This window comes from Equus przewalskii, chromosome 1, assembly GCF_037783145.1.
Source record: "Equus przewalskii isolate Varuska chromosome 1, EquPr2, whole genome shotgun sequence".
NCBI classification, from domain to species: Eukaryota; Metazoa; Chordata; class Mammalia; order Perissodactyla; family Equidae; genus Equus; species Equus przewalskii.
The window spans coordinates 133031777-133058924 of record NC_091831.1 but is presented as its reverse complement, the minus strand read 5'-3'; the positions used below and the strand labels follow the sequence as shown (position 1 = coordinate 133058924).

Here is a 27148-nt window from a genome sequence, read left to right as displayed (position 1 = left end):
TGATGTATGATCCTTTTGATGTATTGCTGAATTCGAGTTGCCAAAATTTTGTTGAGAATTTTTGAAATCTATGTTCATCAGCGATATTGGCCTGTAGTTCTCCTTTTTCGTGTTGTCCTTGTCAGGCTTTGGTATGAGCGTGATGTTGGCCTCATAGAATGTGTTAGGAAGTGTTCCATCCTCCCTAAATTTTTGGAATAGCTTGAAAGGTATAGGTATTAAATCCTCTGAAAATTTGGTAGAATTCCCCAGGAAAGCCCTCTGGTCCTGGGGTTTTATTCTTTGGGATGATTTTGATTGCTGTTTCAATCTCCTTGCTTGTGATTGGTCTGTTCAGACTGTCTGCTTCTTCTTGACTTAGCTTTGGGAGATTGTAAAAGTCTAAGAATTTATCCATTTCCTCTAGGTTATCCATTTTGTTAGCATATAGTTTTTCATAGTATTCTCTTATAACCCATTGTATTTCTGCGGAGTCTGTTGTTATTTCTCCTCTTTCATTTCAGATTTTGTTTATTTGAGCTTTCTCTCTTTTTTTCTTCATAAGACTGGCTAGGGGTTTGTCAATTTTATTTATCTTCTCAACAAACTGGCTCTTTGTTTCATTGATCCTTTCTACTGCCTTTTTTGTTTCAATAGCATTTATTTCTGCTCTGATTTTTATTATTTCTCTCCTTTTGCTGACTTTGGGCTTTGTTTGTTCTTCTTTCTCTAATTCAGTTAGGTGTAATTTGAGGTTGCTTATTTGGGATTTTTCTTGTTTGTTAACGTGTGCTTGTATTGCGATGAATTTCCGTCTTAATACAGCTTTTGCTGTATCCCATATGAGTTGGTATGACATGTTATCATTTTCATTTGTCTCCAGATATTTTTTGATTTCTTCAATGATCCATTGCTTGTTCAATAGCATATTGTCTAGTCTCCACATCTTTGTCCCTTTCTCAGCTTTTTTCTTGTAATTAATTTCTAGCTTTATAGTATTATGATTGGAGAAGATGCTTGCTATTACTTCAGTTTTTTAAAATTTATAGAGGCTTGCCTTGTTTCCCAACATATGGTCTATCCTTGAGAATGTTCCATGTGCACTTGAGAAGAATGTGTATTCTGCTGTTTTTGGTTGGAGTGTTCTATATATGTCTATTAAGTCAAACTGTTTTAGCTTTTCATTTAATTCCACCGTTTCCTTGTTGATTTTCTGTCTGGATGATCTGTCCAATGATGTGAGTGAGGTGTTGAGGTTCCCTACTATTATTGAGTTATTTTTAATATCTTCTTTTAGGTTTGTTAATAGTTGCTTTATGAACTTTGGTGCTTCTGTGTTAGGTGCATAGATACTTATAAGCATTATTTCTTCTTGATGTAGTGTCCCTTTGATCATTATATACTGATCCTCTATGTCTCTCTTTACCTGCCTTATCTTGAAATCTACTTTGTCTGATGTAAGTATTGCAACACCTGCTTTCTTTTGTTTACCATTAGCTTGGATTATCGTCTCCCACCCCTTCACTCTGAGCCTGTGTTTGTTGTTGCAGCTGAGGTGTGTTTCCTGGAGGCAACAGATTGTTGGATCTTGTTCTTTAATCCATCTTGCCATTCTGTGTCTTGTTATTGGAGAGTTCAGTCTGTTTACATTGAGGGTGATTATCGATGCATGAGGGCTTAATGCTGTCATTCTGTCACTCATTTTCTGCTTTTCCTGCATTACCTTTGTTTCTTGTCCTGTGTGTTTTGGCCTACCCATTGACATCTGCAGTTTTTTATTTCCTTCCTTATTTTTTGTGTCTCTCTTCTGTTTTTAAGGTTAGTGGCTACCCTGAAGTTTGTATTCACAATCTTGTGTATAACATAGTCCATTTTCTGGTGGCCTCTTATTTCCTTAGCCTGAACTGATTCAGTCCCTTTCCTCCTTCCCTCCTAAGTTATTATTGTCATCTCTTATTCCAACTTGTGTTGTGAGTTTGTGGTTAAAGTGATAAGATTGTCTTTGTTTTTGGTGTTTTCCTTCCCTTTATCCTAATGTTATAGTTGTATATTTGCTATCCTATTCTGATTCTATCTACTTATCTCTTTATTCTGTGTTTTGTGACCCCTTTCTCCCTTTTTTTCTTTTTTCAGGTATGAGGGCCTTCTTGAGTATTTCTTGTGGGGGGGGGGGGTGGTCTCGTGGCTACGAAGTCCCTTAGCTTTTGTTTGTCTGGGAAAGATTTAATTTCTCCCTCATATCTAAAGGATATTTTTGCTGGATAGAGTATTCTTGGCTGAAGATTGTTATCTTTTAAAGTTTTGAATATGTCATTCCAATCTCTCCTAGCTTGTAAGGTTTCTGCAGAGAAATCTGCTGAAAGTCTGATAGGGGTTCCTTTGTAGGTTATTTTCTTCTGCCTTGCTGCCCTGAGTATTCTTTCTTTGTCATTCACTTTTGCCAGTTTTACTACTATATGCCTTGCGGTAGGTCTTTTTACATTGACATATCTAAGAGACCCGAAAGCTTCCTCCACACATATTTCTCTCTCATTCTCTAGATTTGGGAAGTTCTCTACTATTATTCCTTTGAGCACACTTTCTGCTCCATTCTCCTTTTCGTCCCCCTCGGGGATTCGAATTATTCTTATATTGCATTTCCTCATTGAGTCAACTATTTCTCAGAGATTTTCTTCATTCCTTTTTATTCTTAATTCTCTCTTTTCCTCTGTCTGGAGACATTCAACCTGTCTATCTTCGATTATGCTGATTTGCTCCTCTATGGCATCTACATGGGCATTCAGGGAATCCATATTCTGTTTTATCTTGCGCATTGTATTTTTCATCTCTAGTATTTCTGATTGATTCTTCTTTATAGTTTCAATCTCTTTTGTGAAGTAACTCCAGAACTCATTGACTTGTTTCTCTATATTTTCCTTTACCTCATTGAGTTTTTTGACTGTAGCTATTCTAAATTCATTTTCATTTAGTTTACTTATTTCTGAGTACTCAGGGCATAATTCTGGGTGCTTGTTTCCCCTCTGGTCTGGAGATTTGATGAATTGATGGATGCTGGAAAAATGACGGGTCTTCCCCATGGTGCTATTTTTCAGTTGCAGTTACAGCCCCTGACCACTAGATGGGGGTCAAGAGCGCATATTCTGAGTGCCCTGCCTTCACCTCAGATCACCCGCACAGCACGGGTTGGGGGAGGGAGGGGCACCTTCTCTCACACCCAGACTCGGTTTCCCAATCAGCTCTCGCTATCTGCTCTCCTGGGGTCTTGGCTTGCTGAGGTCAACCCATGAAGCTTTCCCCCCATTAGAGGGCTTCCATCTGGGCTGCACAGCCGTGGGAGTCGTGGGTGGTCCTGCAGATGCAGGACCCCTCCGCTGCTCCTCCCCTCTCGGAGCCTCCCATGTAGCAATCCCAGTCTTTAGGGGAGGGAGGGAAGATCTCTCTTACCCACTTCCAGCTCCTCCAAGGGGGCCTCCAGCCTCTCCGCCCTCCATTGTTCAGCTGCTGTGGGTCTCCGAGGATTCCTGTGCTATTAGGATATTATTATTTTCTGTTGTTGTTGGAATATAGTTGCTCCTTTTTGTTGTATGTTGGAGGGGAGAGAGTCCTGGGCAAGCTCACTCGGCCATGACGCTGATATCCGACCCATCCCATGGTTTTTGACTTGAACAACTGGAAGGATAGAGGTAACATCAACTGAAACAGGAAAAAAAATGGAAGGAACATGTTTTATGGAGGAATATCAGGATTTTGGTTTTGAGATATTTCTTGACATCCAAGTGGAGATATCAGGAAGGCAGTTGGATATGTAAATCTAGAGTTTAGAGAAGAGGTCTAGATCAGAACTGTACAATAGGTCTTTCTGTGATGATGGAAATGTTCTGAATCCATGCTATCCAATTTGGTAACCACTAGCCGCATGTGGCTCGTGAGATCTTAAAATGTAACTAATACGACTGAGGAACTGAATATTAAATTTAATTTTAATTAATTTAAATTCATGTAGCAACTGGCTAATGTATAGGACAGTGCAGATCTAGCTGTAAATTTGGAGCAGGCAACATATAAATGTTAGTTAGACTTAGTGAGGTCATGAAGAGAATGAATGTAGATAGAGAAGGCAAGAGATCAATGGACTGAGTTTGGGACATGCCATGGATTAGAAATTGGGGAAGAAGGAAGAACAGATGTGTTCAGCCAGGTAGAAGAAAACCAGGAGACTGATTTCCTAGAATCAAATGAAGAAGAGTTTCAATGAAGAGAGAGATTAGCTGGATCAAATGCTGATAATAGGTCAATCAGGATGAAGACTAAAAATTGACTGTTGATTGAGCCATAAGGAGGTCATTGGTAATCTCAGCAAGTGCATGGAATGAAAACCTGATTAGGGTGGGTACAAGACAAAATTGGAAACCCTCATACATAGCCAATAGGAATGTAACATAATACAGCCACTTTGGGAAGTTCCTTAATAAGTTAAACATTGAATTACCATATGACCCTGCAATTTCACCCAAGGGAAGTAAAAACACCTGTCGACACAAAAAGTTGTACAGGAATGTTCATAGCAGCATTATTCGTAATAGCCAAAAAATGGAAACAACCCAAATGTACATCAACTGATGGGTAGGTAAACAAAATGTGGTATATCCATACCATGAAATATTATTCAGCCATAAAAAGGAATGTACTGATACATGGTATAATATGGATAAAACTTAAAGACATTATGCTAAGTCAAAGAAGACAAGTCAGAAAAGACCACATATTGTATGATTCCATTTATATGAAATGTCCTGAATAGCAAATTTATAGGGACAAAAAGTAGATTAGTGGTTACTTAGAAATGGGAGACAGGGGAAGAAATAGGGATTGACTGCTAATTGGTACAGAATTTCTTTTGGGGGGGACAAAAATGTTTCAAAATTGGATTGTGATGATGATTTCACAATCCCATTAATACGCTTTAAATACATTGAATTTTACACTTTAAATGGATTAATTGTATGGTATGTGAATTGTGTCTCACTAAAGCTATTCTTAAAAAGAGAAAATTAGAGGAAAGGAATTGGAAAGAGTACTTTAGACAACTATAAGAACTGTCTTAGAAAGTACAGATAGTTCATCCATAGCAATAAGAGAGAAGATAGAATGTATTAAAAATAGATGCAGGTAGATGAGTAGATGTGGTTGTGGTAGCTCATAGAAGGTCTTCTGAGTGCTTTTATTTTCTCAGTGAAGTAGGAAACCAGGTCATCAGCTGAGAGTGAGAATGAAGGAGGAGTTGTTGAAGATAATCGGGAAGGTATAAAATGATTATCTAGAGGAGTGGGAAAGTGATTGGGGAGATGCAGTGTGATTCCTGAGCATTACCTCTGAGGTTAGTGAGAGCAACCAGTATGGTGGTATGATTTCTCCAGTCACATTCAGCCACATGAGTATAGGCTGAATATGGGGGAAGAGGATTTGACTAGAGCTGGGTTTTTGCCAAGTGAGTATGTGGAAGAAAGAGTCTAGAGAATTGAAGGTGTGTATAGACAGTGATTATAATGATGGACCATAGAATTTAAGTTGCATAAAAAGGAAATGAGACTATAAAAAGTTGAAGGAAAATGTAATGGGATTAGTGGATTGCAGGTCCTAATTGAGCTGAAGAATTTCTGGAGCTTGGTAATGACAAAGCCATAGGACCATAGGGAATGAGTTTCTGAGATAAGGTAGAATATAAGATTTTTGTTGGAAAAGAGGTCAAGGAACAGAAAGGCCAGGGTATTGGATAGATCATCTGTATGAGTATTAAAATTTCCAAAAATTACAGCAGGATTTGTGTTGGAGAGAGAGAGTGAGCTAGGAATGAGGGGGATTGACGTGGAAGTTGGTAAAGGACTGCAGCAAGGTGAGTGGATAATGGGTAGTATTATGTGATAGCATGAGTTTTAAAACTGAGGAATTTTAAGGAGGAGGAGGAGAGTGACGACAATAAGAAGCAAGTGGATATCTATTCCACCTCCAACCTCACTGGTAAAGAAGTATGAGAGAGAAGAGAGCTGTCACTTGAGAGGGCTGCGGTGTCATCAAGGTAGAGCCAATTTCACTTAGGCAAGAAGGTGAAGGGACCATTAGGAGAAGAAAGTACCTGGAAGATTTTGCTGATGAGAGACCGTGAGTTCCAAAGGACACTGAAATTCAAGATAAGAATTTATGAATCATCAGTATGAAAATTATGTTTAAATCTGTGGAAGTTGATGAGATCATTAAGAGAGAAAGTATAAAGAGAGAAGAGAAGAGGGTCCAGGATTATCTCCTGAAGTTTCCCAGCATGCAGAGATTGGGTAGAGAAGTCTTTCTCAATCTTTTCTTCATTATTGCTCCCTAAGGAGCCTTTGTGTACATTTTTGTCTTAATTACTCACTCCAGGAAATTTTAGCGCCACAGATATAGTGTATGTTTCTTCATGTACTGTGGTCTTTTGAGGCCACTAACCATTATAATATCTAAGATATTTTCACCCCTTCCCACCAAGAATCAGTTTTCTCCCTCTTGGGGGAAATGCAAGGGGAAGAGGACAGAGAAGTAAGGGAAGGAGTAGCCAGTAGGATAGGAGAAAAGGCAAGAGAGGGTGCTGCAGTAAAGCCAAGAGAAGGAGACTGTCACAAGGAGGAAGGGGCATTGAATACTGAAGAATGCTGTCCACGGGATTTGGCAACATGGAGGTTGTCGTAACCTTCACAGAAACAGTGTCAGTACAGTGATGGGATGGAAATGGAGTGGTGAGTTGAAGAGCATCTAGGGGGTAGGTGGAGATCTCAAGTGTGGATAACCTTGAAGAAGTTTGGCTGCAAATGGGTATGAGAAGTGGGTGAGGACTAGGAAAAAGCTTGTTGGAGAACATGTGACTTGTACTGGATTTTGAAGTATAGTTAGAGTCTAAACCCTTGTAAAGAAGTAGAAAGAATGTTACAGGGCTAGGTGGGAACTGCTTTAAGATCAAGACAGAGGTGAAAATATGTAAGGCATATTTGGAGGAATGATGAATGAGTACATTTTAACTATAGTTGGTAAGTCTGCATTTTGTATGGTTACAGGAACGGAGATTGGATTAGGTAGGTTGTTGCTAAACTGAAAAGTCTTGGGAGCCTGGCAGAGGAGTTTGAATTTACTATAGTGGGCCACCTAATCTATTATAATTTCTTAAGTAGAGTAAATAACATGTTAAATGTAGTTTTTAAGATGGTCTGGTTGAGTTCAATTAGGAAATAGTGATAGTAGTTCAGATATGGTCAAATATCAACAGATATTTGGATGCCTAATATATTTAAGTGATGAGAACATGTATTTCTGAGCCCAATTTCCTATCCGTTTCTTCCATATCCAACCACTGTCTGCCCTACTTTCTTTATTCTCAGATCATGACCATAATCACCTAAACCTGCACTGTCCAGTATAGTAGCCACTAGCCATATGTGGTTATTGAGTACTTGAAATGTTGCCAGTGTGAATCAAGATATTCTGTAACTGTAAAATATATACTGGATTTCAAAGACTTAGTGCAAAAAAAACCCAATATAAAATATCAGTAATTTTTTATATTGGTTATATGTTGAAATGATAATACTTTTAACATACTGGGCTAAATAAAATTTATTATTAAAATTAATTTTAGGTTTGGAACTCCTGGTTGAGAGAACTTAGCTACTAGGGGCAGCATGAAAGTACTGTAATCCTAATGGGAGATTGGGGGGAGAGAGCAAGAGTGATGTGAGAAAAGAGATTCTGAAGACTCCGCCTCACCAAAAGCAATCTTTATTCAAGCCAATCTTGCCAGAAAAAATTGTTTAATTTTCTAAGCTATTTGGACGTTCTCCTCTTGAGATTACTCCAGTTCTCTGGAGGAACCAGAGATGCTTTTGAGTTAATAAGCAAACACTAGTGGAAAGATTGTTAGAGAAACCATTAATTGCCTTCCTAGCACCTAGCTGAGGAAGCACAGGGAAGGGGAATTTTGATTGGCAAAGGTTAGAGGAGGAGTGAATTTTAATTTGAAAATTTCTGTTACTAGAGTATTCGAGGAGGGCCAAACATGGACATGGCTTTTTGGAGGGCTTTGGCATAGAAAAAGGAACATGACAACCTAGGATACCTAGGAAGTGCTAGGAGGTCTAATAAAATAAGGTGGGAAAGAAGTGTAGGAAGAAGGCAGAAAATGGGTAGGAAGAAATGTAAAAAACACAACACAACCTGGAATGTATAGTATGGCTTTAACCATCCAAAATAGTTCATTTGATGATGAGACTAGCATAGTATTATAGTAAGGAAAATAGTTGTTGGAATGGCAGTATTGTCAGATTTTTACAAAGATAATTTATCTTTTGAATATAAATACTATATAGGGAGGTCAGTGTTGAAGCATTTTAATTTTGCCCAGAGATAACCATGTCTCCTCTTTTCCTGATGCTCACCTAGGATAAGCTAACTACAGCCGAACCCTCTCTTCCACTTTTTGGCCTAATGCAGCTCTCAGGTTTTTGCTTCTTGATTTCTGTTTGTCTAGAATATCCCACTAGCAGCAAAGTCTTATGGATTCTTTCTTTGAAATTCTTTCCTCTCTCTGTATACTGATACTTCACAACATGATTTATTGCAAACTCTATTGTTTCACCCCCCCACCAAATTAGACTACATAACAGTATCTTCCCAAAGCATCAATTTCATCCTTCACTTGCCTACTTAAAAACATAAAGATCCCTTACAATCTTTTACATACAGCCAAACTTATCTACATATTATTTGTGATTTTCTATGATCTGATCAATTTTACTCATCCAGCCATATTTCCCACCACTTTGCAACATAAATCTTATATATAAGCTTTCTTATAAGCTGTCCATATGGCCTGATGTTTCTTAAATGTGCTTTTTCCATCACTTTTTCTCCCTGAAAGAATACTTTTTCCCTCACTGCCTTGACAAGTTCTGCCCATTTTTCTGAATCCAGTTTAGATGCTATCCTCTCCAAAGGATATTTCTGAGTGCAGCAGGCTTTATCAATATCTCTTTTCAAAATCATTTGGTACTTAAGGCATTTATAATGTTTTACACTATATTATACTTTATCAATATCTTATTCTCTGTTTCCTATATGTTGTTTGCCCAACCGAATTATTAGTTTTTAAGAGAAATATACTTTTCTTAATATTTGTTTTAACCCATTGCTAAATACATAATAGACTCTCAATGGATGATTTTTGACCCAAACAGTATTGTTGACCAATTTCAGATAAAAGGTTAGATAAGGTAGACAAAACAGCACTCTTAAGAGATGATTTATTTAGTTATCTAAAACCGAAAGATGTTTCTTTAGAAACTCAAACTCAGCCTTTTAAAAATATCTGATTCTGTTTTTACAAACTTTCCTAAAAATATAGATATCTATTGCTTCATATCATATCACCCCACAATTTAGAGGCTTAAAACAATGAACATTTATTATTTCACAGTGTCTGTAGGTCAGGAATCTGGGCGCAGTGGAGCTGAGTGGCTCTGGCTCAAGGTCTCTCACGAGGTTGTAGTCAGGTTGGCAGCGGGGCTACAGTCTCATCTCTAGGCCCAACTCAGGAGGGTCTGCTTCCAAGCTGACTCATATGATTGTTGGCAGGATTCAGTTCCTCACAGGTTTGGACTGAGGTCCCCAGTTCCTCGTTGGCTGTGGCCAGAGGCTCCCTTCAGTTCCTTGCCATACAAGACTCCCAATAAAGCAGCTCAGAACATCATAGCAGCTGGCTTTCCTCAGAGTGAACAAATGAGGGAGCACCATGACGAAAGCCGCAATATTTTCTATTCTAATTTCGCAAGTAACATCTCATTACTTCTGTCGTATTTTATTCACTAGAAGTGAATCAATAAATCCAATCCACGAGGGCTGGCCCCGTGGCCGAGTGGTTAAGTTCGCGCGCTCCGCTGCAGGCAGCCCAGTGTTTCTTTGGTTCGAATCCTGGGCACAGACATGGCAATGCTCATCAAGCCACGCTGAGGAGGCGTCCCACGTGCCACAACTAGAAGGACCCACAACGAAGAATATACAACTATGTACCGGGGGGCTTTGGGGAAAAAAAGGAAAAAATAAAATCTTAAAAAAATAATAAAATTTAAAACAAAAAATAAATAAATAAAAATAAATCCAATCCACACTCACAGGAAGGGGATTATACCAAGGTGTGAATACCAGGAGATGGGGATCACTGAGGTCCATCTAAGAGGCTACCTACCTTAGCCAGGCTATTCTTCTCTTGTCTAGAGAACCTTCCTGGCCTCAGGAAAAGAAATGTTGCTCATCTGAGTCTTTCCCAATAATTATTCTACCCCTAGTACCTAAGCTTAAATCTGTGATAGCATATCCAGGGTCATTTAATATTGAATTATATCTTCTTCTGCATCCTGACCCCCTAAAACGTTCGCCAGGAGAACATATACAGTCCTCTATCACAATAAATACAGACCTTAAATTAAATATATGATACAAGGATAGCACTTATTTATTTGAGTAAATACGGTATAGAATTTACTTTAAAATAAAGCATAGTTTTCTGTTAAATGCTGCATCAAAATCTCAACACAAAAATATACAACGTGCCATGTATAGTAAGGACTTAAAAATATTTATTAAATAGACTTGCTTATAGATTTTTTTATTAAGATTATGATAGTTTACAACCTTGTGAAATTTCAGTTGTACATCATTGTTATTCTTATTGTGGGTACACCACTTCACCCTTTGTGCCCTCCCCCCACCCCGCCTTTCCCCTGGTAACCACCGATCAGATCTCCTTGTCTCTATGTTAACTTCCACCTGTGAGTGGAGTCATACAGAGTTCGTCTTTCTCTGTCTGGCTTATTTCACTTAACATAATACCCTCAAGGTCCATCCACATTGATGTGAATGGGACGATTTTGTCCTTTTTTATGGCTGAGTAGTATTCCATTGTGTGTATATACCATATCTTCTTTATCCAATCATCAGTTGCTGGGCACTTAGGTTGGTTCCATGTCTTGGCTATTGTAAATAATGCTGCGATGAACATAGGGGTGCATGGGACTCTTGGAATTGCTGATTTCAGGTTCTTAGGATAGATACCCAGTAGTGGGCTGGCTGGGTTATAAGGTATTTCTATTTTTAACTTTTTGAGAAATCTCCATACTATTTTCCACAGTGGCTGCACCAGTTTGCATTCCAACCAACAGCGTATGAGGGTTCCTTTTTCTCCACAACCTCTCCAACATTTGTCACTCTTGGTTTTGGATATTTTTGCCATTCTAACAGGTGTAAGGTGATATCTTAGTGTAGTTTTGATTTGCATTTCCCTGATGATTAGTGATGATGAGCATCTTTTCATGTGTCTATTGGCCATCCTTATATCTTCTTTGGAGAAATGTCTGTTCATGTCCCCTGCCCATTTTTTGATTGGGTTGTTTGATTTTTTGTTGTTGAGCTGTGTGAGTTCTTTATATATTATGGAGATTAACCCTTTGTCGGATAAGTAACTTGTAAATATTTTATTCCCAATTAGTGGGCTGTTTTTTTGTTTCAATCCTGTTTTCCCTTGCCTTGAAGAAGCTCTTTAGTTTATGAAGTCCCATTTGTTTATTCTTTCTGTTGTTTCCCTCATCTGAGGAGTTATGGTGTCTGAAAAGATTCTTTTGGAACTGATGTCAAAGAGTGTACTGCCTATATTCTCTTCTAGAAGACTTATTGTTTCAGGCCTAATCTTTAGGTCTTTGATCCATTTAGAGTTTATTTTTGTGAATGGTGAAAAAGAGTGGTCAATTTTCATTCTTTTACATGTGGCTGTCCGGTTTTCCCAGCACCATTTGTTGAAGAGACTTTCTTTTCTCCATTGTAGGCCCTCAGCTCCTTTGTCGAAGATTAGCTGTCCATAGATGTGTGGTTTTATTTCTGGGCTTTCAATTCTGTTCCATTGATCTGTGCACATGTTTCTGTACCAGTACCATGCTGCTTTGATTACTGTAGCTCTGCAGTATGTTTTGAAGTCAGGGATTGTGATGCCTCCGGCTTTGTTCTTCTTACTCAGGATTGCTTTAGCAATTCGGGGTCTTTTGTTGCCCCATATGAATTTTAGCATTCTTTGTTCAATTTCTGTAAAGAATGTCATTGGGATTCTGATTGGGATAGCGTTGAATCTGCAGATTGCTTTAGGTAGTATGGACATTTTAACTATGTTTATTCTTCCAGTCCATGTGCATGGAGTGTCTTTCCATCTCTTTATGTCGTCATCAATTTCTTTCAAGAAAGTCTTGTAGTTTTCATTGTAGAGATCTTTCACTTCCTTGGTTAAATTTATCCCAAGGTATTTTATTCTTTTCGTTGTGATTATGAATGGGATTGAGTTCTTGAGTTCTTTTTCTGTTAGTTCATTGTTAGCGTATAGAAATGCTACTGATTTATGTATGTTGATTTTATATCCTGCAACTTTGCTGTAGCTGTTGATTGTTTCTAATAGTTGTCCTATGGATTCTTTGGGGTTTTCTATATATAAGATCATGTCATCTGCAAACAGCGAGAGTTTCACTTCTTCCCTCCCTATTTGGATTCCTTTTATTCCTTTCTCTTGCCTAATTGCTCTGGCCAACACCTCCAGTACTATGTTGAATAGGAGTGGTGAAAGTGGGCACCCTTGTCTTGTTCCTGTTCTCAGAGGGATGGCTTTCAGTTTTTGTCCGTTGAGTATGATGTGGGCTGTGGGCTTGTCATATACGGCCTTTATTATGTTGAGATACTTTCCTTCTCTGGGCATTTTATTGAGGGTTTTTATCATAAATGGATGTTGGATCTTGTCGAATGCTTTCTCTGCATCTATTGAGATGATCATGTGTTGCTTGTATATTTTTGCGAATCAATTAATTTAGTGCTTTTAGAGTTCTTTTACCTATGTAGAATAAAATCATTACTGGTTAGATTTTGCTATCTTGAAGTTTTTATTAAAAGCACAAATAATAACATATTCATGTTCATAAGAGCGTGCAAACTTAACCACTCAGCTACAGGGCTGGCCCCTAGAAGTTTATTTTGAATTAGAAAATAAAGATTATATTAAAGGGGCCGGCCCGGTGGTGCAGCGGTTAAGTGTGCACGTTCCGCTTCTTGGCGACCTGGGGTTCGCTGGTTCGGGTCCCGGGTGCAGACATAGCACGGCTTGGCAAAAGCCATGCTGTGGTAGGCGTCCCACGTATAAAATAGAGGAAGATGGGTGTGGATGTTAGCTCAGGGCCAGTCTTCCTCAGCAAAAAGAGGAAGATTGGCAGTAGTTAGCTCAGGGCTAGTCCTCCTCCTCAAAAAAAAAAAGCTTATATTAAAAACAATTTCATCAATTAGTTAGTGATTTGGGAGCCTGAGTGAGAAGTTGGTTCAGTATATCACTGTTTATATCAAAATAAATTCCACATAAATTAAATATGTAAACATTAAAAAGAACAAACATAAAACATAAAATTATATTAAGAAAGCATATGTAAATATTTGTATACTCTTAAGAGGTGATCTTTCTAAACATGACATTCAACCCATAAGCTATAATAGAAGAATTTGACTATATTAAAATTAAATATTCCTGTATGGCAAAAATAGGTAAAACGTCATTGTAAAGTCAGAAGCCAATATGGGAAAAAAATATTTACCACACATGTAACAGGAAGTGTTGTAATTCCTTTAATTGAAAAAGAGCTTTTGCAGTTCAATAAGAAAAATGATACTTGGCTAAACAGGCAATTCAAAGGAAAGAAGTATGTATAGTTAATACGTAATTAAAAAGGCAAAACATGGATTAAAAGGTACTACATATATTAAAATGGTGCCACATATATTTGAAAGTTGCCACATATACTAAAAGTCATACATATATTAAAAAGATGATAGCAAATAAAAATACATGCATAAAAAGATAATTTTTTAAATGCAAAAAAATTTGTTTGCTTCTCAGAATGGCACACATTTAGAAGACTGGTAACACCCATTTTTGGAAAGGTAATAGGGTAATATATTGTTGCTAGCAGTAAAACTTGGTACAACCTTTTAGAGTTTTTGTTGTAGTGACATGGAAAGATGCTCAAATATATTGTAAAGTGAAAGTAAAAGACAGTTCAAAAGCGTTACAATATGTACATTGAAAAAATATGTGAGACTTTAGCAAACAGTTAACATCGATTTTCTCTGAATAGGATTGGGAGGGTCTGTTTTATATGTCACCTTTTGCTACAATTTATAATTAAACTCTGTTACCTTTGTGATCTGAAAAAGTAATATTTTAAAAAGGCAACTTTACAATTTCTTTTTACAGGAGATTACATGCTTGATGCAAAGCCAAAAGAAATTTCAGAAATTCAACGTTTAAACTATGAGCAGGTAATAGACACAATTTTTTTTTACATTAAAATATATAATTTTTAACTTACGGATGTATTCATTGGTCCCTATCAGTGGCTTTGCAGGCATATTCTTTGTTTTCTTTTTTTACAGTTCTTTAAAAATGTAAAAAACATTTTTATCCCTGTTTTATATGAGCATCTATGCTATATAGAATGAAACATAGATATCATTCTACAGACCTATGTAGAATGATAACCTGGTATTTTCCTTCAAAAATTGAAGTGAATTTGTCATTGATGCATCTTTTCTCATTTTATTTATATTTTATAACTAAGTTATATTTAGGAGAAAGTTGAGCAAATGATGTCTGAAGTATGGCATTAGGAAAAAATCTGCTGTTTCATACTTTCAATGTGTCCACATGTCTTGGCATGTTCTTTAGAGATTCTGTTCTGTAATATAGGAGGGGTCACTAGGTTCAAAATTAGTGGAGCTGGAAGAAAGCAAGCAGAGCTTCATTTTCTTCAGTATTCAAGTAATGCAAAATTTCTTGAATTTGAATGTTCAGATAGTCTAGTCCTAATAGAATTGAGAAGCCAACATGTTTCATTGCACTGTGTAAGGTAGGAAATCTATAGCTAAAGCCAAACTGGTACATTAAATCATTTAAATCTATTGGAATTTGTATCTTAAAGCAGTGATTTCCAAACATTTTCCACAATAGAAACCTCTTTTCAAAGGAAATCTTACTCTAACCTCCAATACATGAAACCAGTAAATGATATTTTATAAGTATAAAGTGATAAGGTTCAATTTATATCGTTTATTTATCAAATTTATATCATTGCTTATTGAAATTAGTGAGACTATTTTGATTAATACAAAAACTTGAAATTAGGAATTATGGATGATATTTGCAGTTTCATATTAACCTCGAAGTTCATTTTACTTCTGTTGCACAGTTTTGAGAAAATCTTGATTGATGAGTGTTTGCAAATGATATAAGCATTTCGTTTGTTTCAAGTCCATCTTGCAGTCTCAAGATCCACTTCCATTAAGGTGATCTAGACTCTTGGAAAATGATTGGAATTAAAGTTTTGTTTCAAAGTTGAAACAAACAATATCTAACAACTACTTGCATTTCTTATAAACATGTCAGACAAAAAGTACTGTCATTTAAAATAAGCTCTAAAATTATTTATAAGGTATTACGATTACATTACCATTAGTTTTGAGAATAGTATGTACCCAGCTGATGACAGGGCTAGGTCTAATATTTCACAAGTGTGATGTGGTAGTGTTCTTTTTTGTATGATTTTATGGGAGCAGAAATGTCCTAAATTTTAGAAAGACCAATGTAGAGCTACAATCCTCCTAGTTAAAACCTCTTTACCAGAAGTTGTAAACAGCATATTTTTTCCAGCTTTGCTCAATGATAGATACCCTGACAACACAAGAAAATACTGTGTGTATGTGTTTGTGTTTATGACAGGTTTTTTTTAATGATTGAAGATATGTTTTAAAAATATATTTTATATTTAAATTTAAAATATTTCACCATGTTAGAAATACCTTTAGGAAAAATTCTAAGAAACAATTTAACTACTACCTTAAAGGGACCAATAGTAATCCCTTCTTGTGATATAAGCAACCATCCCTAGGATTTATATTTTATAATATTAATTATCATAATTTGGATTTTGGAACAAGATGGCAAAATACCCTCTTTAACCCTTTGCTTATAAATTTTATTTTTTATCAGTTTTATTAATCTTTATGGATATTATCAAATGGTGTCGATTTAGTGATTGTAATACCATGTAATCTATAAAAAAATGTAGAAGTTATATAAAGGTGTAAGCATGAGCCCAGGAACTATTAGAAATTATACTTCCCCGAAGGAAAATTGGGCAACCAAGAATTTAACAAATATAGAAGAAAAAATTGGTAGTAGTGGAATTATAATCCTACAGTTGCTCCCTGTTGTTACTATCTTCTCAGGTTGATCATTGTTATGGCCTTAAAAAATTTTTTTTAACACTGAAGGGAAAAAGTGTGAGCTGATTGTTTTCAAAGATTCAACTTTTGGGAAGATTGAGAAAATATATTGTTTTAGGGGAACATAGTTATTAGGAAGAGCTGAAACTGATGAAAGCCAAAGATTATGTAACTATGTTATCCTGTAAATTCTTTTTCCATAAATTTAAAACATTTGAATAATTTCTATTTTCAGTCTAGACTGTCTCTTAGAATGGAATTTTATAAGATATTTGGTCAAACAAAACTTTGTGCTTATGACCTGAATTTGTCTTTTTCAGATTTCAGAGAGAGTTCTTAGTTTCAATATAACAGGATTTATTTCATGTTCACCCTATCTACTATAAGCCCTTCAGTAGGCTGTAGTCTACTTCTATTTTATAGCTACAGTATGTAGCACAGTGTCTGATTAACAGTAGGCATTAAGTAAAATTTTATTAAATTTTATATATTGATTTTCTTTGTTTTATCAAATATATCCTCTATATAATGTACCCATATTTAATGTATTAAAATGGTTAGGAAAAAATATGCTTTAAAATCGTCTTCATTACAGTCTTATGTGACCAAATGACTCCTTAATTTGGGCAGCAAGTCTTTTTGATCAAGCCTGTCTTTCTCTCAGGTTTCATTTCCCACCACTTTCTGCAGCAGAGTTTTTTTTCCAAGCTTTTTTTCCAAGCTTCCCAAGACTCACTATTTTGCTTTGGTCGTTATTTTTAAAGAGGCTCTTTTTTTTTTTTTTTTTAAGCAGTTTACATTCATAGCAAAATTGAGTAGAAAGTACAGAGAGTTCTCATATACCCATGGTTCCCCCCATCACCACAATCTCCCCCACTATTAACATCCTGTGCCAGAGTGATAACATATGTTATAATCTATGAACCTACACTGATACATAATTATCACCCAAAGCCCATAGTTTACATTAGGGTTCACCCTTGGTGTTATACATTCTATGGGTTTTGACAAATGTGTAATGACACGTATCCACCATTATAGTACCACACAGAATAGTTTTGCTGCCCCTAAAATTCCTCTGTGTTCTGCCTATATATCCCTCCCTCCTCCTAACCCCTGGCAACTACTAATCCTTTACTGTCCTCATTGTTTTTCCTTCCCACAATGTCAATTGGAATCATACGATATGTAGCCATTTCAGATTGGCTTCTTTCACTTAGTGTTATACATTTAAATTTCCTCCATGTCTTTTCATGGCTTGATAGCTCATTTCTTTTCTTTTTTTCAGTTGTGGTTAAAAAACAAAATATGAAATTTTCTCTCAATCATTTTTAAATGTATAGTTCAGTAGTGTTAACTAATATTCACATTGTTGTGTAACAGATCTCTACAGCATTTTCATCTTGTAAAACTGAAACTATACTCATTGAACAACTCACTAGTACTCCCTCCCTCCAACTCGTGGCAACCACAATTCTACTTTCTGTTTCCATGATTTTGACTCTATAGATATCTCATATAAGTGGTATCACATAGTATTTGTCCTTATGTGACACCTTATTTCACTCAGCATAATGTCCTCAAATTTCATCCATGTTGTAGCATGTAATAGGATTTCTTTCTTTTTTTAAGGCAGAGTAATATTCCATTGTGTATATATTTTTATATATACTACATTTTCTCCATCTATTTATCTGTCAGTGGACATTTGGGCTGCTTCTACCTCTAGGCTATTGTGAATAATGCTGCAGTGAACATGGGTATACAAATATCTCTTCAAGATGCTGCTTTCAGTTCTTTTGGATATATTCCCAGAAGTGAGAGAGGCCTTCCTCTTTGACTAAAAACTTTTGTTTTTAGGCTTCTTGGTCCAAAATAGGTCCCTCACTCTTGTCACTCTGTACATCTTTGTCCTGTTCAGTTTTTCTCACTAATACTTGACATTATATTATGTTTATATATTTGTCTCTCATAGTAGAATGTTAGTTACATGAGATCAGAAACTTTGTTTTATTTGCTATTATATCTTTAGAACTCAGAAAGTGCCTGACACATAGTAGGTACTTAGTGATAAAAATTGGTTGAAGGGATGAATAAATTGGATAAAATGGAAAATTAGAAGTAAATGTGCCTGCATTTAAGTATCTTTTTTGTTGTTGTTGCTTGATTTTTCTCATCTTTACCCTTCCTCTTTCTGTTTTCAGAATATGAGTGATGCTATGGCAATCTTGCACAAACTACAGACAGGCTTGGATGTAAATGTAAAATTCACTGGTGTTCGAGTGTTTGAATATACACCAGAATGCATAGTATTTGATCTTCTTGATATTCCTTTGTACCATGGGTGGTTAGTGGACCCTCAGGTAAGTAGAAAATTTTAAATTATATAAACACAGATGTAGTAAAAGTTTATTATTTTGGCAAAGTAATCTAGATTTATATTTTCTTATACTTATGTTTTTTGTGCTTTTACTTGGAATTAGCCAAATTATGAAGCTAAGGGCACAGTCCTCCAGACTGCTAAATTTGCTCAAGACTTGAAGGAGTTAGGGGCCAAATACAAAGCTGAGTCTGCATCCTCCCCAACTCTTGTTATTATCTGTCTTTTTGATTATAGTCATCCTAGTAGGTGTAAAGTCATATCTCATTGTGGATTTGTTTGCATTTCTCTGGTGACTAATGATGTTGAGCATCTTTTCACGTGTTTATTGGCCATTTGAATATCTTTGGAGAAGTGTCTGTAGATCCCTTGCCTGTTTTTACTAGTCTCTTTGTTATTGAGTTGCAAGAGTTCTTTATATATCTAGGTATAAGTCTCTTATCAGATATATGATTTGCAAATATTTTATGGGTTGTCTTTTCACTTTCTTGATAGCTTCTGAAGCACAAAAGTTTTTAATTTTGATGAAGTCCAATTTATCTATTTTTCCTTTTGTTGCTTATGCTTTTGGTATCCTACCTAAGATGGCTTTGCCTAACGCAAAGTCACAAAGATTTACTCTTATATCTTTTTCTAAGGATTTTATAGTTTTTTTTTTTTAAAGATTTTATTTTTTTCCTTTTTCTCCCCAAAGCCCCCCGGTACATAGTTGTATATTCTTAGTTGTGGGTCCGTCTAGTTGTGTTATGTGGGATGCCGCCTCAGCGTGGCTCAATGAATGGTGCCATGTCCGCGCCCAGGATTCGAACTGACGAAACACTGGGCCGCCTGCAGCGCAGCGCACGAACTTAACCACTCTGCCACGGGGCCGGCCCCAGGATTTTATAGTTTTAGTGCTTACATTTAGGACTATGATCCATTTTGAGTTGATTTTTGTGTATAATTTGAGGAAGAGATTCAATTTTGTTCTTTTGCATGTGGATATCCACTTGTCCTAGTACCATTTCTTGTAAAGGTTATTCTTTCCCCCCATTGAATTATCTTAGTACTCAGAATGATCTTTGTAAAACAAACCCTCCCCTTTATCCCTATGGCCTCCTCCCTTCCTTAAAAGCCTCCAGTGTAACTAAAATAAGATGCAGAATCCTGATGAGAGTTTTCATGATATGCTGCGTGATCTAGACTCTGCCTGGCTGTCCGACTTTACCTATGTAGTTCTCCCACTTTTTTACTACCCTTCTGCAACATGAACTGCTTTCCTATTCTTCAGACATATTAAGCTCATTCCTACATTGAGTTTTTGTACCAGCTGATTGCCCACTGTGGAACACTGTTATACTACCCTAACACATTGTTCTCTCAGATCTTCACATTTCTGGTGTCTCATTATTCAGGTCTTAGGTCAAATATCACCTTGTTTAGAGCAGCCCTCTCTGACCAGCTTGTTGAAATTAGTCACCTTCCTTTTCCTCAGTCATTTCCTCTCCCATGACCCTATTTGATTTTCTTTACCACTTATCATTATCTGGAATTCTTATTTATTCCTTTACTTGACTGGCTGTCATCTCCCACTAGAATGAATGTTTTATGTGGGCTAGGCTGTTATTTCTCATTGTTTAGAACAGTGCCTGGCACATAGAAGGTTCTCAATAAATATTGACTGATGGAATGAAGTATGAATGCATACATGCATTAACTACAGGGAAGGTGAGATCACAATAGCAAGGACTTGGCAGTGTTTCTTCATCCCTGTCCATTGGTAAAAGCAACTGGTATTGCGGGCAATGAAAGGATGGCTTACTGTAAGCAGGGCATCTGTATCTGTATTGGCACTCTGTCTCTAATAATATCGTTGAAAAATCTAAACATGTCCAGCATTTTACACATCCAAGGTGAGCCATGCTGGATCCTGGCAGATGACAATGCCAGGTAGCCTAGATTCTTGAGGAGAATGAACTGAGGAACTTAAGCCTGAGTTCTTAAAAAATTTGGACTCTGATCATCCCTCTGACTGTATGTGTAGCTATATTTTGTCTGATAAACAGTTGAATTTATATGCTTAAAGAAAAAATGTGCTGTAATGTAGAACAGAGATTGTTCATCAGACTTTTCTGTTCTACACAGTGGTTTTCAAACCTTGGAAGTGCCTGGGGGCTGTGCTTTTTATCTATTTTACTCACTTCTTTTGTGACAGAAGCATTCTGCTGCAGAGAAAGAAAAAGAACAAGGCAAAAGTTTGAATACATAGGTCTGTAGGAACTATCTCTCAGAAATGGCTAGGTCTTTGTATTCCAGTTATGTGTTCTGCAAATAATTATCTTGCATATAAATATCAGCAGTTCTCTAGAAAGTGGGCACCAGAATTCAGCCACTGAAAAGATATTTCTCCGTTATTAATTGACAACTCTTTAAGAGCAACCTTGGAAGCCAGGTGACAGTGGAAATGATCTGTTCAGTGTGTTGAAAGAGGACAAATGCTAACCTGTAATCCTGTTCCCAGAAAAATTATCCTTTAAGAATGGGGCAAAATAAAGTCATTTATTAGATTAATTAAATTAAGATAGTTTTCTTCCAATAGACCATCATTAATGGAAATTCTAAACAAGGACTTTGAAAAGAAGGAAAGTTATTCCAGGTGGAAGGAAGAGTGAATGGAGAGAAAATAATGTGATAAATTTGTGGATAAATATAAATGATTGTTAACTGTGTCAAATAATAACATTATCTTTTGGGATTTAAAAAAAGAACATTAGCATATGCAAAAATAATAATGTAAGTTGGGAAGAGGGTAAAGTACTCTAAGAGCCAAGAGTTAATTGTACCAGAAGAGGGTATTAACTTCTGACTTTGATATGGTTGGGATAGATGTTATAGTTTCTATGGCTTTTCTATTCAAATTAGTAGCCAAGTGTGGCCATTTAAATTTAAATTTAATTAAAAATTTCATTCCTGAATTGCACTAGACACATTTCAGTTGCTCAATAGTCACATGTGGCTAGTGAATATTTTATTGGGCAATACAGATTTGGAATATTTTCATTATTACAGAATGTGTTATTGGATAATGCTCTTTTAGAGTAGCCAGAATAGAGTAGAGGAATAGAAAACGTAATGAGTAACTTCTAGATTCGTAGAAGGGGGAAAAATTAATCAATCTACAAAGAAGGAAGAAAGGAGAGGTAAAGGAATGTTGAACTGGTGGGACAGAGAGAATGTTGGATTTAATAAATTCAAATATATGTATAATTATAGTAAGTATAAATAGGACTAAATGCTCCAGTTAAAAGACATTGATTCTGAGGCTGGATTAAAAAATATATATATTTGTTGTTTACAAGAGACATATACAAAACAGTATGAAGTTAAACAGAAACATTACAAGTAAAAAGAGGGAGAAAAGAAATCCAATACAATTGCTAATCAAAAGAATGCTGGTGTATCTACAGTAATGTCAAAATGAATAGACTTTTAAGTCAAAAAGCATTTTAGTAATGTTTGAATGATCGAATGTTTAATTTGCCAGCAAGATATAATCATTTTAAATTTGTATGTGCCTGGAGACACCTGGAAGGTAAATACCCTGATTGATATGCATTTCTTGGACCCATGGGAACTGCCAAAAGAATAAAGGTCAGTTTTTGACAATGAAAAACAAAATTTATGTGCATCTAATAACATAACCTCAAAGCCATAAAGCAAAGCTTAACAGAATTATAAGAAGAAATAGATTGCCCTACTGGAAGATTTTAATATACCTTTCTCTGTCATTGATAGAAGCAGAAAGAAGAAAAAAAAGAAAATCTAATGAACATCCATTCTTTTAAAAAATTTTAATAAACTTCTTATTTTTGAATAATTTCAGGTTTACAGGAAAGTTACAAAGATGTTACAGAGAATTCCCGTATACTCTTCACTCAGTTTCCCCTAATCTTACCTGACCATGGTTCCTGTGTCAAAACTTAGAAATTTAATATTGGTGCATTACTTTTCACTATATTATAATCTTCATTTGTGTTTCACCAATTTTTCCACTAATTTTTTTTGTTGTTGTTCCAGAATCCAATCCAGAGTATTACATTGCATTTAATCATATCTTCCTAGTATCCTCTTGTCCATGACATTTTCTCAGTGATTCCTTGTTTTTTATGAACCTGATTCTCTTTATACATTCATGAAATTTGTAAAAATTGACCTAATACTGGCCATAAAGCAAGTTTCAACGAATTTCTAAGGATTTAAAACATACAGAGTATAGAATATTCTCTGACCACAATGCAATTAAGCTGGAAATCAATAGAAACTCAATAGAGACTGTTTGGGCCAAAAAAGCACAATGAAATTTAGAGTGTATTTTAAACTGCACAATTACTAAATCCATATCAAAACTTGTGAGATTTAGCTAAAACAACTTTTAGAGGGATTTTTAAAGCCCTAAAATCATGTGTTAAGGAATAAAAAAGACTGAAAATTAATGAGCTATATATCTGTCTTAAGAGCAGGAAAGTATTAAAATAGAAAGTAAACATAGGGGCTGGCCCTATGGCCAAGTGCTTAAGTTCATGTGCTCTGCTTTGGTGGGCTGGGGTTTGCCAGTTTAGATCCTCGGCATGGACCTACACACTGCTCATCAAGCCATGGTGAGGCGGTGTCCCACCTAGAAGAACTAGAAGTACCTACAACTAGGATATACAACTATGTACTGTGGCTTTGGGGAGAATAAAAAGAAAAGGGGAAGATTGGCAACAGATGTTAGCTCAGGGCCAACCTTCCTCACAAAAAAAAAGCCTGAAAGTAAACATATAACAAAGATTAACAAAGCTAAAATTCTTCGAAAAGGATTCTAAAATAACAAACAGAAAATGAAATTTTAAAAGTATGTTATTTTCATGGTACAAGTTCCTAAGAATAAATCTGGCAAAAAGATGTGCAAGACCTCTTATGAAGCTAATTTTAAATTTGAGAGAAATTAGAGACCCATGTAAATGTAGGTCTCTATTCTGTTCTTAGATTTTAGGTTTCAAGGCTGAATCTATAAAGATGTCAGTTTTCTCTAAAATAAATTATAGTTTCAGGACAACCCCCCAAAAAATCCCAGCAGATTTGTGGGGAGTAGTTGTGGAATGTGACAAGTTGATTCTACAATATATACACAAAGGGCCGGGAATAGACGCCAGGATATTCTTGAAGCAGAACAAGTAGGGAGGACTTGCTCTTCCAGATATGAAGTATTTTAAATATTGTAATTAAGAATTAGACCAATGACAGAGAATTGAGGCCAAAAAAGACCATGCATTTGTAGATAGAAATAGGGCACTGTAGAGCAATTGGGGAAAGGCAGTCCTTTCAAAAGAAAGTGCTAAGACAATTAGATAGCCATTAGATATCTAATTAGATAGCCAGCTAGATAGCCAATTCAAATTTCTAATTAGATAGCCAATTAGAAAAAAATGAAATTGTTTCCCCCAACTCACACCATGAAATTCTATTCCATATGCATTGATGTTTAACTGTAAAAGATAAAACTGCAAAAATTCAGGAATATATTTCTAACCTTAATGATAGGAAAGGATTTCTAAAACCAGACACAGATGCATTAACCATGAAGAACATTGGTAAACATGACTACATTAAAATTGAAAACTTGTTAGGGCTGGCACGGTGGCATAGGTGTTAAGTTTGTGCAGTCCACTTTGGTGGTACAGGGTTTATAGCTTCAGATCCCAGGCATGGATCTATACCACTCATCAAGCCATTCTGTGGCGGCATCCCACATACAAAATAGAGGAAGATTTGCACAGATGTTAGCTCAGGGACAATCTTTCTCACACACACACACAAAAGATGAATGAATAATTATATTATGGTGTAGTCATACGATGGAAGACTATAGTACGATGAAAAAGAACAAAGAGTAGCTGTGTACCACTACATACAGCTACCTAGCATATTATATATTTGTTTATTTGGTTTATTGTTTGTCTTTACTCTAGAATATAAACTTATGAAAGCATAGACCATCAGTTTTGTTCACTGATGAGTCTGCAGTTTCTCTAACAGCACCTGGTACATAATCGGCCATAAAAGGAACCTAAGTGAAATATTAATGTAGAGATTCTGCCTGTGAGATCTTTGTACTTTTCATTGCTAGTCTATAGAAGTACAATTGATCTTTGTATATTGATCTTCTGTTTATTATTCTAGTTATATATTTGTGGACTCCTTAGGATTGAAAATTCAGATTCTTTGGAAAGATTTAATGAAGCTGAGTCACTAAAGAAAATTGCTGTAAACAGTAAAGGTGTTAAGAAAAATAATGAAAATCTAAAAGGATTGATGCCCTCAAATTGTTTCTTAAGGGTCTAAATTTTCATTTTAAATAAATCAAAACCAGAAGTCATACTCTTTTGTTTGGTTTACATAGAATCATAGCCAAAAGGTCTGCTTTCAAAAAAAAGTCCTTTTTTAAAAGGCTTTGCATCAAAAGATTGACAAATGAATACATTCATGTGTTTTAAGTTAACAGGAAATGTTTGATATGTATATAATATTTTCCATAATTCTCTGCTTTGACTTTTTCAATTATTAGGTCTTTTTAACCACTGTGAGTCCCACTTGCATGGTTAGGAGGTTTTTACTATCCTAGAATTTTGCAGGAACAAAAAAAATAAATTATAGCCTAGAGCACTTGTTCTCAAACTTTGCTATGAATCAGGGGAATGAAAACTTAGACAAATTGAGAAGCAACTTGAGCCTGGAATTCTTTTAGATATTTTTCACCAGCTCCCCAGTTTGAGAACCACTGTCCAGAGTATTACTTGTGCACATATATGTCAAGACTTGTGGTATTCAAAAAGTAAGTATTCAAGAAGATTATTTGGATATGGAAAGAAAACATTGGCCCTCTTATTTTTATATCATTGTATTAATTTGTATTTGTTTTATTATGTGTATATTATATTAATACAGTAGTATATGTAAGTAATTTATAAATATATTTTAGGGATGAGAGGGCAATCAAGTTCTTTAGACAGCAGAAACCTATTTTTTCTTCAATAGTCAAAGTATAATGGAGGGAGAGTAGAGATGCCAAATTCTATTTTCATATAGCTTAAAACTTTGAATTTACTTTTCTACTGCCTCCTAAGACAAAGATGAAATAAGAGTCTTGAGGCAAATACTGTCCCTGATTAATATATATTAACTTTTCTTCAGGAAAATAACATTAGTTATATCTGCTCATATCTCCACCATACTTTGCTAGGAACTAAATAATAAACAAAATGGAAAAACTTTGTTAATCCCATAAATCAATATCTTCATATTTGCCTTGTTTTAAATGTAAAACATTTGTTTTTTAGGGGGAAAAAACCTGAGATTTTTCTTATTTTTCCTCCTGAAATAGTTTACTTTTTATTCACTTAAATGTATCTTTACAACCTTAAGAAATAAAATTGCATGTAATAATCCCATTTCATTGTTTTTGCATAATTGAAATATAGCTAAGCAATATTTTTCATAATATGTTATAGTGAGCTGTAAACAAAATTGAAAACTGTTGGGGTGCTGATTTTAGTGCTGATTTTCTTTTTTATAAGTAATACTTTTCTATTTAGTATTGTATTAAAATAAAACCCTAAAGAGTGATATGGGTTTCTTTGTTATTGTTTTTAATCTTATCATGATTAGTGAGACAGTCATTTGTTTTCTAGATTGATGACATTGTAAAAGCTGTTGGTAACTGCAGCTACAACCAACTAGTGGAGAAGATCATCTCTTGTAAGCAGTCAGACAATAGTGAGCTGGTTAGTGAAGGTGGGTGAATGCTGCTATTACCTGACTTATTCTTGGCAAAATAACTTGTCTTATAATTTAATATATTTTAAATGTCTTAAATAAGACTTCTAAAAAGTGCAAGTGATGCTACTTGTAGGAATTAAAAGTCACTATTCATAAAGGTGCCAGAAAGGTTTTTCCTAGAACCCTTTTCACTTGAGTTGTAAAATCAGGCCTAAATTCTAATAAAAGTCTTTGGAATCACTTGCTAGCTTTAATATGGTTATTAAAGGGGTTACTGATAATTACTCTTTTAAAAAAGTGTTATTTAGGGGGAGTACTGGGTGAACTTTATAATTCGTCCTGAACGCTTCAGTTGACTGAGATGAGTATTATGGTGCTCAAGTGTTCATCTTAGTAGAGCTCTGCCGTATGTTTCAGTACAATGTAGTATATGAAATCCCCTTCTGGGTCAGAGTATACCTCTGATCATCAGTTTTCCTAGTCCTTAGCTAATTAAAATTGCAAAATTCATCATTATAGAAGAAGTTTCATATATTTTCAGCTGTGCTCTAGTCAATAAAGGAAAGAGCTGATTTAAAACTAGAATGCTATCTGGAGCCATAGCATTTGGATATAGCTTTC

General features: G+C 35.6%; 1 protein-coding gene across 2 annotated transcripts in view; it reads left to right on the top strand.

The window, feature by feature from the left end:
- MINDY2 (MINDY lysine 48 deubiquitinase 2) overlaps window positions 1-27148 on the top strand; it is a 69772-nt gene that overhangs the window by 17062 nt on the left and 25562 nt on the right. The window contains exons 3-5 of one of the 2 annotated variants that reach the window (XM_070578937.1): window positions 14324-14388; window positions 18555-18713; window positions 26440-26542. In XM_070578937.1, coding sequence (XP_070435038.1) covers window positions 14324-14388; window positions 18555-18713; window positions 26440-26542 — 327 coding nt within the window. The remainder of the gene's footprint in view (window positions 1-14323; window positions 14389-18554; window positions 18714-26439; window positions 26543-27148) is intronic. The other variant, XM_070578947.1, reaches the window with a different exon arrangement.